Raw genomic sequence first — 13277 nt, 5'->3', positions numbered from 1 at the left:
CTAGAGGAACCTGGGGAATTTTTCAGGCTCCAGAGGCTTGGGGGAGGGGTAAGGACAGTGACTCAACCCCATCTTGTGGCAACTGGTTAAACAGCTGCAACAGGCTGTGCCCCTTCCCAGGACTGGGAGAGTGTGGTGGTAGCCAAGCACAGTGGCCCGGGGAGAGGGGAGCACGGAGGGTCCCTCTTCAGGGGCCAGAACCCTAGCAGGTCACTCACAACACACACGGCAGATGCATTGGCTTCCACTGTGGTGGTCAAGGCCTCAGCTGACGCCTGCGAGATGCTCTGGACTGCGGCTGAGCGCCCAGACGGCTGGGTGGTGGCTGCTCCCACAGGCTCTGTGGAGAGCCGAGGTCCTGCCGATGTTCCATGGGCCTCGACCAGCTGAGGGAGCAGCACCAGTGAGCTCTCTCGGGAGACAGTCCTGGCTGAGACAGGGCTCAGGGGATAGGAGGTGGGCACCGGCGGCACTGTGCCGGCCCAGGGACTCTCAGCCTTAGTCACCAAGGTAGCAAGAGTATGGGTCACGGCGGGCATGAGCTCTGTGGGTCTCTCCTGGGCAGAGCCAGGTAGCAAGGGGGGCAGAGACACTTGCTTGGATAGGATGGCCATCTTCTCTGTCGTGCTCTTTTGTGGGGCAACAGATACTGTGGAGGCCACCCCCTCAGCCATGGCCACACCTCCAGGGGTTGGCGATGTGGCCCCCAGAAGCAGGCTGGGAGCTGTGCTGGTTGCCTGAGGGCCTGTGTGACTGGGAGGGTGTACCTGGGCCACAAGGGCCGGGGTAAGAGGCAGGGCTGCATGGAGTGTCTGAGCAGATGGAGTCGTGGCCATGGCAAGAGATGTGGCCTGTTGCTGGAGTGGAGGGGTCATGACAGAGCCCTTGGGGCCAGGTGTGGCCACTGGGGCTGAGGTGCCCACCTTGGCCAGAGGCAGGCTGGTATCAGGAGGCAGACCAGAGAGGAGCTGGGGTGAGCGAGTTGACTCCAGAGACATAAAGGGTGTGGCCCCCAGCCCATGAGCAACTGTGGACAAGCTGGTGGCAGCTGGAGTCCCTAGGGGCCAAGCTGGAGGCCTAGTGGCTATGGTGGTGTGCCGGGTGGGGTGGGGCAGGGCAGTGGGTAGTGGGCCAGGAAGTGGGGATGGAGGCAGGCCCATGGGCTGGCTGGGCCCAGGTTGGACCTTCTCTGTGGATGGCACCATCTCCATGCCCCTGGTCACCATGGGACTGACAGGAACCTGTTCTGCTGCTGTTCTAGCCTCAGCTCGGGGGCTGCTGGGGCTGGAAACGCCCTGGGTCGGTACAAGTTCGGGGATCCCTGTCCTGTTCGTGACCTTCGTTATGGCAGGTGTCTTCAAAGCTTCATGGGATTCTGAAGAAGTGGGGAGCCTGGAGGTCACTGCAGGGGAAGCCTCCGGCCTGGAGGAGGGACTTGCAGGCAGCTCCAGGCTTGGGAAGGCCTGTAAGGGTGTTGTCTTAACAGGAAAGGAGGCAGTGCCTGGGACCGTCACTGCTTTGGTCATGAGTGGAAAGCGAGGTACAGGGGCTGATTGGGAAGAGACTGTGATGTTAGGGCTTCCTGCAAAGGTCACAGTTACCCTGGTCGTCTCCGTGGCACCCAAACCCGTGCCAGGTATAAGCACCTGCTGTGAAAGAGGGAGGGATGAGGACCCTGGGGCATGGGGGGTAGGCAGGTGGCTGGCAGCCACCCCCTTGCTGGCTGGGGTCTCTGTGGGGTGCGCAGGAAGGTTAGATGCAGTGACCCCCAGCGGCTGCTGCAGAGTGGCTTGGGTGGGGCCGGGAGGCAGCGTTGGACCCTCAGTGGTTGCCATGGATGGATGCAGGGCCGTGGTGAGTGGGGCAGCTGCGGTGAGTGCTGGCCTGTAGGAGGGAACCCTAGGAGTGTCCTGTGGAAACTGTAGCTCCTGGTCACTGGGGGTGGGCAGCGCTTGACTGGGAGGCAGGGTCTCATTGCCAACGGCTTCTGTAGGAACCAAAACCGCTGGCTCCACACCTGGCAGATGAGAGAAGAGGCTCAGATGGCGGGGTAACTACTGCCCCAGGGCTCATCACTGGGCAGGGCCATGAGGCTTCCAGACTGGCACCGTAGTTGAGGCGGGGAAAGCAACTTCCCACAGCCAGTCTGCTACCTAACCAACCCACGGCCTCTGTCACATGGATGACTCGGAGAAGTCAGTGGGTCTGAACCCTGCCCCAGATCTCAAACCCTGAGCCCAGAGCCCAGAGACCTCAGGTCTAAGTCTGGCTGTACCACATTCTTACCACGTGACCCCAAGCCAATCCCTTCCTTACTCGGCCTCATTTTTTATCTGTAAAAAGAGGAGAATGGACTGGATGAGGTCTCCTCTTGCTCTATGGTGTTCCCCTCCTGGAGGTCCCTATGCTGACCTTGCTTGTCCAGGAGCCTGGGGGCTCTGGGCATGACTGGTCCATGAGACCTTGGGGATTTACAGCAAATCTAAGGGAGGGATGAGAAATCCAGGCCACTCACAGTCCTCCAAGTAGACGCATCTCTGTGTGACTTCATCCAGGACCTTGGGGGTGGGGCATGCAGGCATGCAGCCTTCTACCCTGCGGATAAAGCAGGGAGCAGGTTAGTGGTCTGGAATGTGGGGAGGGCCACCTCTTTTCACTTGGATTGAGCATAGCCCTCACCTTTTTCATGACACCTGTCTGTGTGTTCTTATTATGTACACACTCACATGAACCTCCATGAGCTGTCACAAGTGTCCAGGAGCTCACATACCCAAACACGCATGCCGCAAACTCCTGCTCTCAGACTGAGAGGCAAACACACACAAATAAGGTCCAGCTGTACACACACTGTGCAGGCACTTGCATGCACATACTCACGTGTCTCCACTTAGGCACATTCTCACAATCCCCCTACTCACCTGCAGGACTCAACAATATTCACACAGACATAATATATATACATATACATCCACACGGATGGCTATGAACATCAGTGTATACACACATGCACGCAGCTGCACCAACACCCAAATACATCCAGTTCCTGCACATACACCTATGCACAACTGTACAAGCCCAGGCATACCTGTACACACACACTAACACTCACAGGGCTCCACTATAGGTACATTGTGCTCAAAACGATACTCACATATGTCCATATGGGGCATGTTTACCCTGGTACCCACCCCCTGTACACGCAGCACATAAAACATGCATACACAAGTATATGTGAGTACGTACACACTCATGCTTCTGCCTACAGACTACATACAAGCCCATCCCACACAGGTACACTCAAATATGCTAATGTTCACACCTTGACTCCATGCCATCTCACCTGGGCACATCCTGGCAGCTGGCTGCCTGTGGGTCCCGGCAGGTTTGGAAGCAGGGGCTGGCACAGGCATCATAGCGCCACTCACAGATGGGGTAGGCAGTGCCTGATGACTTGGCATCTGGAAAGGTGACCCATCCCACAGTTCCAAGACTGAGTGAGCCTGGTCACCAACCCCACGCCAGGTGCCACAGCACAGAGGGTATCTAGCTCAGCCCATGCCCACCCTGCCCCATGGAAGAGACAAATGGACTCATGCAGGAAAAGTGAAGACCACTACAATAAAAGCCAACCTCAGGAGACGCTGCATCTTTTGAGAGTTGGTGTGGGTGCCCGGCAGACCCTTGCGATGGGGCTCAGGGAACTTGATGTTCCCTGAGGGGCTGAGGACAGGGGTGCTCAGGATGGGGGTGCTATGCAGTGGGCAGTTGGAGTTGGGCTTTGAGAGGTGGCCAAAGAGGAGGCTCAGACTCCTGATTTCTCCATAGGCTGCCCGTCACCCTGCCCATCTGGGACCTTGGCGGGCAGGCACATCCTGAACCCCAGGACACAGTCCCCTCCTCTTTGCCCTGCCTCTGGCCTGGCCACCGCAGACCTCCATGGAGGCAAGAGGTTTTCCTTTGAGTGGTAGGAGAGACGTTAGGGGAATCCCTTCCCCTCTCAGCCCAAGGCCTGCGGGGCCTCTGGCCTCAGACAGGGGAGAGAGCTGTTCTTCACAAGCCCTACACTTTCTGTTCCCTGAAGCAGCCTCCTTGTCAGCCAGCCTCGGGATCTGGAGGGTACCGTTTTTCTGAGCAATACCCCTGTTGCCCCAAGTAACGTGGGCTACTACTACTAACAGCCGCTGACTCTTAGATACCACCAAGCATGACACGCAACATCTCATAAGCATTTACTCATGAATCCTCACAGCAATCCTACGAAGTAGCATTATTATTATCCCATTTTATAGATGGAAACACGGAGGCACAGACGATGCTGGGAACATTACACTCCCAGAGGATATTTCCTCAAAAAAGGCCCTGTGACCAGTGCCTTGACAAATGAGGGATCCTCAGGCAAAGTCTATAGCCTGCGGGCGGTGGGGGGGGGGGCTGAAACAGACAAGACCCCAGACCTCCTTGGCACAAGGGACCAGTCTCTGAAACCATGGCCTGAGCAGGGAGGTGTGGGCCGGCTCCACAGCAGGCTGGAGGGAGCAGCCCCACCCCAGCAACCCCTCCTGACTTAAGCCCCACACTACTGCTGACTGTGAAGAAACCTGTTTTCCCAAGGTCCTTGAGACCAGAACCGAGAACTTACATTTGGGGAGAACCTTCTCTGAGTCAGGCCCAGAGCAAAGCCCGTGAGGGGAAATCAATCCTCACAAATATCCCCATTGTTCAGGCAATGAAACAGAGTCAGGGAAATAGGGGTTCTCCTCCAAATGCCAAGGACCGGGGTCAGGATTCAAACCCAAGGCTGTCTGGCTTCAAAGCCTGGGCTCAGTCCACTCTGCCTTGGTGTCTTCCAGAAAGGGGCAGAGTCCTGCCATCACAGCCACTGTGAATCTGTTCATTCGTGGACTAGATAGATGAGTCCTGAATTTAAGAATGAGCTGGCCCAGGCCTGATTTGTGTGTGTGTGTCGGGTAGTGGTGTGGGTGGGGTGATCAATGAAAAGCCTAGCTGGAGATACATTTACGCATGTGTGGATCCATTCATACAGCACGAGGTACCCTCACAGTCACGTGCACATATAGGACAGAGAGGCCAGCCTGGTGCAGTAAAGAAATTGTGACCACTTCCTCCAGGGTTTAGGCAGAGAACAAATAGCTTGGGGTAGACATACCTAGCAGCGGGATGGCAAAGCCCTGGAATGCTTTCCAGCCTCAGCTGGAAAGGGCGTGGTGTTGGCCCATCACTGCCCAGGGTCCTGAGCCTCCATGGGGGAGAGGAGGAGGCTACTGGTTCACAGGGAAGGCATGTGCCCCCATCAGCAAGAAACCTGAGCCAGGAGGCTACGCAAGCAGTGGCCAGGATCACTTTTCCCCTCATTTCCACAAAGGCCACCCTATTTTTAGACTGTGTAATTGGCCTGTGGGAGTAAGCAAGACCCAGGAGGCTGGCTGGGCCGCAAGCCATACTGCCATAGCTCCCTCAGCCACCAAGCATGGAGGCCAGGCCACCACCCATCTCAGGGGTGGCACCCATGTGCCTCCCTATGCCAGGAGAGTAATGGTTCTGTTTCTTGGGGGCAATTGGAAGTGTGAATGGGGAGAGGGCAGGAAGGTCAGTTGAGTGAGGGGTGAGGGGCCAGGGGTGATGGCAGGGTAGACCCCTACCCAGAAGGTGGAAGAGCGTGCCCCGGCGGAATAGCTCTGTGTGTTGGTATGGACGCAGGGCCAGCATGGGGCCCGACACACAAAGGAAGGACCCAGGCTCCGCCAGGGACTCCAGGGCCACCAGGCCTGCCCGCCATGTCCCCTGGTGCAGCACGAAGGAGGCCTGGTGGTGGAAGACATCGTTGCCCTGCCACTTGGCCAGCTCCAGAGACCCATTGGCTGTGACGCGGAGGAAGAAGTTGGGTCTGTCCGCTGCCTCCAGGGATACGACATCTGGGTCTGCAAAGAGCTACATGGTCAGTACAGAGAGGAGTGACACAGGACGGCAACACACTCTGTGGATTAGCTGGGCCCTGCTCCTCCATGCCTGCCCCACTCCCCTCAGCCCACCTGCTTCTGCCTGCAGGCTGCCCCTCTGTGCACACCTCTGAGGGACGGTGGACGGTTAGAGAAGCTGCCAAATGCCAAGCTCCGGGGAAGTGACTGAACTCCCTCCCTCCCTCCTTCCCTCACTTCTATAAACATTTTTGAAGACCCTCAGTGTGCCAGGTGGAATTCCAGACGCCAGGGACACAGCACTGAGCAGGACAGCCAGAAACAGCCCCCCACCCCACCCCCCGGTGGAGTTATGGTCTGTCGTATTAGACAAGCCACGGCTTGGTGATTTGCCAGATTTCATGACCCCAGCTTGGTCCTGCTCCTCAAAGAATCCCACAGGGTCAGAGCTGGTGGACCTATGGAACATTGAGTCCAACCTACAGATGGGAAAACTGTCTCAGGGAGGGGAAGGGGTTTGCCCAGAGCCCCAGAGCCTGCCTCTCCTGTCCTTTCTCCTATACCCACAGGAGAGTTGGGTTCTAGAGTTGGGTTCACTGCTGGGTGGATATTCTCCCCTCCCCACCCAGGACATTTTCTGCTCTCCATTTCTTCCCATCACAATCTTTCCCATCCTTCAGGAGACACCTCCTCCATGCAGCCACCCCAGATCTCACCTGAAAGGAACTTTCTCTTGCACTGTCCAGTACTCTGGATACAGTACAGAGGAAGGAGCCCAGGATGGGGTGGGGGTGGGAACCTGGGTCCTCAGCCTGACCCCAGTCACCCATGAAACCCAGCCTGACTAAGATGGAGGTCTGGGGGTCCTATCCACAGTGATGCTCTCCAAGGCCAGAACTCTGCAGTTCTGCTAAACATGCCCATAAAACCGCTAGAAAATGAACACTTCCTCGGGACTAGACCCTACTTACTGGACTAAAATATTGAACGGACGACAGACAATTCCCATTGAGCAGATGCCCTATCGCATCTGCGAGGTTGTAACACACCCTTCTTCAGACAGGACCACACAGATCTAGGGATCAGCAGTGTCTAGGGAGGAAGTGTTTTGGGGAATGGTGGGGTGCTTCTGGCCCTCCAGTGGCCCAGAGCCTGGCTCGTCACTCCCAGGTCTCCTTGTGCAGTAACATGATTCCTCCTGGCACTTCCTACTGTATCCCTGGCTCAGACCACCATGAACATCACCCATCACGGCTGTGCCTGGGGCTGGGCAGGAGCTCGCGTGTCCCTCCCCTCCTTCAAGCCCCTCCAGGCTCCCTACCAATACTCAATATAAAGACCCAGCTCCTGAGCTGGGCTTACAAGTGCCTTCCTGACTCCTTGCCATCCCTCAAGGGAACATTCCTTATTCTAAGAAGCCTCTCCTGACTCCCCAAGACTGAGTCACGGTCTCCTCCCAAGTGTTACCACAGACGTGCTGACTGCCTCTCATCACGCCGGTCTCCCGGATGGGACTGTGGACTTCCGGTGGGAGGGATGGTGTCTCTTACATCCCTGATTCCCCAGGGCCCAGCTCTCTGCCTGGCGTGGGAAGAGGGCTAATGAAAGGGAGGAAGGCAAGGAGGAGGCAGAAAGAGACAGGGCAGGGAGGAGGAAGGAACGGAGGTAGAGCCTCAAAACTAGATAAATGGCAGACCCTGAGCATCTGAGAACTTAAATTCTTAGATCGGGATGAATTCTCTGAGCAGTGTTTTGGCTCAGTGTTCCAGTGGATGCTGAGACTGGCTGCATGGACCATCCCTGTCGTTAGGGAGATTCTGACTGGATGGGCCCGGCAGGATCTGGGGGAGAAACCCCGATTACAGTGACCACAGAACGTGGGACACACCCAAATGGCCACAGAAGAGGAGGCTTCCTGGCACTGGTGAACGGAGGCCCAGCACAAACAGCACCTGGGGGTCACTCCCCGCTGGGCAGGGGTCTGCCACCCCAAGTACTACCGAACTCTGAAAAGAGGACAGGCCCATTAAAGCTAAGCCCCTCAGGTGTGCTGGCGGTCTGAGACCCGGGAGGCTATGGTGGGTCGAGGTGGGCTCCCGTCTGTGTAACCCACCAGCTGAGAACTCAGGTTCATCACCTGAGCACATCAAGAGCCCACAGCTCTAGTCACAGGAGGGGGCTATGCTGGAGTCATCAGCCAGCTCCCCCGGCATTTAAAGTCTAGACAGTCTTAAATATGGAGGCTAGAGGAGGAGGAAGAAGAGAAGGAAGGAGGGGGAGGGGGAGAGGAAGTAACAGTTGTCATCCTGCTTTTCTGGAACACAACTATCTGGACCTTGGCCTCCCTGGTTTTTTCCGAAGAAGATGGGACACATGTCTCTCGAAAAAGGCTCAGAGGCTGACCCCTAAACCCTGTCTCAACAGGGAAAGGGGCACCTCTTGGAGCCCCCATTTCTCCAGCCACTGCACCCTCCTTTCTCTGACAACCGCCTCCCTCCACCAAGGGTGGGAGTGGGGCCAGGGTGGGCCTTACCGTGGGCCTTGGCCTTGTACAGCGCAGCGGTCAGCAGGAAGTTCACAATGTCCCCTGGCACCACATCTTCTGCACGCACTAGGGCTATGGCACCGCCCGCTGCCTGCATGGACACCAGGGTGCCGCCGGCTGCCTGGCTGGCCAGCTGGTAGGGGCCCTTACCTAGTACTGCAGAGAAAGGGCCCAGTCGGAAGGCCTGCCTCCTTGGGCCTTTGCCCACCTCCCACCCCTACCTGCCGGCCCCTTCCAGAGGCAGGGCAGAGGGAGGGTGCCAAGGAGGTGCTCTTGGTGACCTGCTCACCCTATGCTCCAGGGACCTGGATTTCCATGAGAAAGAAGGACAAGAACCCCAGGCTTCCAGCCCCTAGAGGGGACTGACTCTGCACAGCACCTGAATCATTTCACAGGAAGCCTGGGAACAAGGCCACCCCTGGGGGCATCTGGGTCCCCAAACATCTGTGGGCCTGTCCCTCTGCCTGAGACTCTGCCATCCCAGCCACTGCTCTGTTCAGAGTCGCCACCGGGAGGAGATAGCAGACCTGGTCTCTGCCCCCCCAAGGCCTGAGGGACGAAGACCAGGAAGGCTTGGGTTCAACACCAGTGTTTCCTTATTGCAAACACGCATCACCTTTGTGTCTCTTGGGTTCCTGCGGTTGTCAGTGGAGGCTGGTTTCCTAGACAATTGTCACAGCCTGTAACTGATCTCCCTGCCTCTAGTGTCTCCTCCCCACCAGTGCCAGTGTCACCTTCTTAGCCACACTCCCCACTGGGACTCATCAATGGCTCCCCACTGCCGCCAGGATAGAATCCAAGAGCCCAAGTTGAATTCAGGGGCCCTTCTCACCCCAACCCCTGCCTCCTTCCCCACCCCCAACCCCCTTGCCCCTGCCGCACTGATCTTCCCTTGCTCTTCCTTGAAGGAGCCGTGCTGTGTCCTGTCGTGTCTCCACTCATGCTGTCCCTCCCACTCAGTCTTCCATTTTGTGTCTGGCAAACGCCTACTCCATCTCTGGGACCTAGCTCAAATGTCACCTCCTTGGTGAAGCTCTCCCTGCACCCTCTCCTGCCACACACACACGTCATCCGTCCTCTGCACTCCACCAGCCCTTGGAGCACGGCACACACGAGTCACAGCTCTTATGATGGGTCTCAAGCAGGGGTTCATGTGAGTCTCCCCTACTAGACAGGAGACGGGCAGCCCTGTGCTGGCAAATAGTTAACAATCGGCTCTCAAGAATCAACCAAGCACACAAACAAAACCAACTTGTAGAGTCTGCTGATTTCCATGGTGTAAATACTCCCACCAGTGGTCAATTTCAAACTGCCAACTGAATGTGGAGTTAGGAATGAACAGCTGGCTCTAGAGAGCCGGGGTGGGATGGTGCGAGCACACCCCTGTGACAGCTCTTGGTGACCACTGACTCTCCAGCCCCCGGCAAGGGCCTGGACCAGAGAAAATGTTGGTAGAAGAGCAGAGCAAAGAATGGATGGGTGGCTGGGTGTAGGACGCTAGAAGCAGCTTGTCCTTTGCCAGTTACTGCCACACGAAATGCCACAGAAGGGAGAAAATTCTGCTCAGAGCTGTTCTGCTAAAATGTCTTGCCTGGTGTCAGACAGACCCTGCCTGTCCTAGGGACCAAAATTCTCCAATTACAGATTTATTCCCTTAGGCATTAAAGGTTTTTGGCCTTCAGGAGCCCCCAAGAGCTGACATAGCTGTGAATTATACTATACCCTGGTCCAGCTCTCACCTCTCAGAGCCCCTAACTGGTATCCTCGTCTCTAGCCAGTTCCCCATCATTTCAGCCGCTATACTCTTTCCAGGGGGAGGTTTCTCAAACCCAAATCTGATAATGCAAGTAACTGGATGAGAGGACAAAGCCTTAGGCTCATACCCACGTCGGCCTGCTCCTGGCAGGATGGTACCTGGAATGGGGGTGGGGGGCCAGTGGAAGGCTTGGAAGTCACAGGGGAATGACACCAAGGACATGATGAGCATCTAACTCTGCCAAGGTCTGACCTTGGCCCGACTGGACAGAGATCAGTGCTGAAAACCGCTCCTGGGCAGCCCTTCCCTACTGCCCACCAACCCTAGTGATTAAATTGACCAATTAGCTCTAACACTGGACATTAAACTCTCTGGGGTCTTTCCTCACAACCTGTGTGTTCACCCTAGTTAATGCAGAGATGGGAGTATAACCTGATACCTTGTAGCTGCGACTAAATTTGATGATGAATCTGACAGGCTGACCCAGACTATAGGTTTTGCCCCAGCCCTCCTCAGGAAGAGCAGTTTGCAGCTGCTTTTGACAACTCAAAACTTCAGGAAACCCAAGACAACATCCCGTGGGCCCGATGAGCTGGACTATAAAGGCCGTGGGATGGCACATTGGTGCAAAGGGGTTTTTCTTCCCGGTGAAGCTGCCCTGGGTGAGTACAGTCCCTGGGCAGGTGGCCTGGTCTGGGCTCCAGACAGAGGCTACAGGTGCTCCTAGCAACAGTTCCGGGGCGTCCCTGGATCCTGCACTGTCAGGGCTCTTTCTGTATGATGGGGTCCCCCCTGCCCCACGTCATGGCTATTCCAGGGCCGGCAGGGCCTCAGGATGGCTGACACTGCTGTGGTACCAGGACAGGCCTAGTAGGGCCCCAGCCCCCGAGGCGCCACTTGGGGAGGATGGACTTACCCTTGTTAAAGAAGTCACAGTCATACGCTGAAAGAGAGAGAGAACAGAGACTTCTTGAGAGGTCTGGACAGAGCCAAGGCCCCTAACATCCCAAAGGCCAGACCTGGCTTGCCTCCCCAACTCCAATATTCAGGCATGGTCATTGGTTTCAGATGTCATAAGGCATAGGAAATACAACGGCTCCTCTCTGTGCCCCGAGCACAAGCTCAAAGCTTGGCCCAGAGTAGGCACTCACCATGTATCCAATGAATGAATGAATGAATGAATGAATGAATGAATGAATGAATGTTGGGCAGAAGGATGTTTTGTGTTTCCCTGAAGAATAAGATTAGAATCAAGGGATGGAAGTTCCAATCAGAAATGTTGTGGAAGGTCCCAGATGAATGCAAGCACAAGATAGAAGTCAGTTTTCCAAGAGCCTTGGTGGGGAAGGGACCAGGAGCCTCCAGGATCTAAAGCTTTTTCAGGCCCCTGGGTGCAGTTCCCATCAGGCTGTATGACAAGCTCCTGCAAATGTGTGCTCAGCACGCCCTCTAGTGGCCAATTCTAGCAACACAGCATGTTCCCCTAGTGCCTCCGCCAAGGAGTCCTCACCTCAGTCTATTGGGGTAAACTGGGGACCTTGCAGGGGCCATCAAAATCCAGGAGCAAGGCCATGGGAAGCCAGTTTGGGTAGACCTGGGGTGAAGGCTGAGGAGGGGCCTCTCCATTCATAGGCATGGTCTGAAGACTGCCACTAACTCCACCCCACACCCAAAATTCCACGATCAACACCATTGCTTTGCATTTGACATTGCCCTCTGGAAAGAACATTAGGGGTCAGAAGATTGACCCACTGTGTGACCATGGGCAAGTACCTGCTTCTTCTCACCTGTGGATTCAGAAGACTGAGCTAGAAAATTAGAAGTTCTCTGAGTCTCTGGTTTCAAGTGTGTACCAGGTTAATGGGAGGTAGCCCAGAAGAGTCGCTAAGAGCCAGCTTGCTAGAGTCAGACCTAGGTTAATCCCATCTCTCTCATTCATCAGCTGTGCATACTGCGACAAGTTACTCAACCTCTCTGAAATTTAGTGCCCCCCTCTCTAAGATGGGACTACCACGAGTACCTGCCCCACAGACTGGCAAGGCCTGGACTAGGGTAAGGAAAGTGCCCACCTCAGCTGCAAAATTTAAGGGGGCATCAAAAATCTCAGTAATCAAGATATATAATATTTTAATTCAATATTTCTTAATTTCAAAGTTAATGCAAAATATCATGATGAATGAAATATCAAAACATCAAGATAGGATCGGTGACAGCGCCTTGCCGAGCCATACTGGAAACTGAAGCAAAAAGAAAAAGCAAAAATATTGATTCTGTCATACTTAAAACATTGATATTTTGTTCATCAAAGCTATTTTTGCATTAGTTGTGATTTTTGAACGATACTGCCTTAAAATTTGATTTATGTTGATTACTGAGTTTTTTTGTGCCCTGTTAAAATCTTGTGCCATGGTGAATGCCTCAGTTTCCTCATCCTAATCCTGACCCTGAATATTAAATAAGTTAATGCGCAGAAGGCACAGGGCATGGCACACAGTAGATCCTCACTAAATGTGTGCTCCCTTCTCCTTCCTGAAGGATTTTTATCAGAGAAGTAGAGGGAGAAGCAGACTGCAGGAGGGCATCTGTGCTGGAAGGGTCTCAGGGGAAAACGGGCAGAAAAGGGGAGGAAAAGACAAATTCTGCTCCATCTTCTTCCTGAGGTCATCCTGTCTGGAGCCCCCAGGGCTCAGGACATGCCAGCACCCATGTCCCCACAAAAATGACAGCACCTTAGTGATAGCACAGAGCACTGTGCCAAGTGAGGTATATGTGTTATCTCATTTAAATCTCACAGCACCCCGCAAGTTAGGTGTAGCTCTCTTAACCCTCAATTACTACCCAGATGTAAGCACCGTGCCCCAGGTTACCCTACTTGGTGGAGCCAGGGTCTGAACCCAGACAGTCTGGCCCCAGAGCCTGTGTTAATACCCACTGCACACCAAAGGGAGGCAGGCTAGCACCAGGAAGATCACTGATGTGCAGAGAAAAAATAATAATCAATTAATTAATAATTTAAATTTCTATGTTTTATTTCATCTTT

The 13277-nt window shown here is 54.9% G+C and overlaps 1 protein-coding gene across 2 annotated transcripts in view; it reads right to left on the bottom strand.

The window, feature by feature from the left end:
- Window positions 1-13277, bottom strand: part of OTOG (otogelin) — a 73642-nt gene that overhangs the window by 19612 nt on the left and 40753 nt on the right. For both annotated transcript variants that reach the window (XM_074336096.1, XM_074336095.1), the window contains 6 exons: window positions 11154-11180; window positions 8470-8637; window positions 5661-5939; window positions 3341-3458; window positions 2516-2595; window positions 219-2017 (listed from right to left, as the gene is read on the bottom strand). In XM_074336096.1, coding sequence (XP_074192197.1) covers window positions 219-2017; window positions 2516-2595; window positions 3341-3458; window positions 5661-5939; window positions 8470-8637; window positions 11154-11180 — 2471 coding nt within the window. The remainder of the gene's footprint in view (window positions 1-218; window positions 2018-2515; window positions 2596-3340; window positions 3459-5660; window positions 5940-8469; window positions 8638-11153; window positions 11181-13277) is intronic.

The sequence above is a fragment of the Rhinolophus sinicus genome, linkage group LG06 (assembly GCF_036562045.2).
Source record: "Rhinolophus sinicus isolate RSC01 linkage group LG06, ASM3656204v1, whole genome shotgun sequence".
Classification (NCBI taxonomy): Eukaryota; Metazoa; Chordata; class Mammalia; order Chiroptera; family Rhinolophidae; genus Rhinolophus; species Rhinolophus sinicus.
Note: the sequence above shows the minus strand (reverse complement) of the source record. Positions and strands in the feature narration are given on the sequence as shown.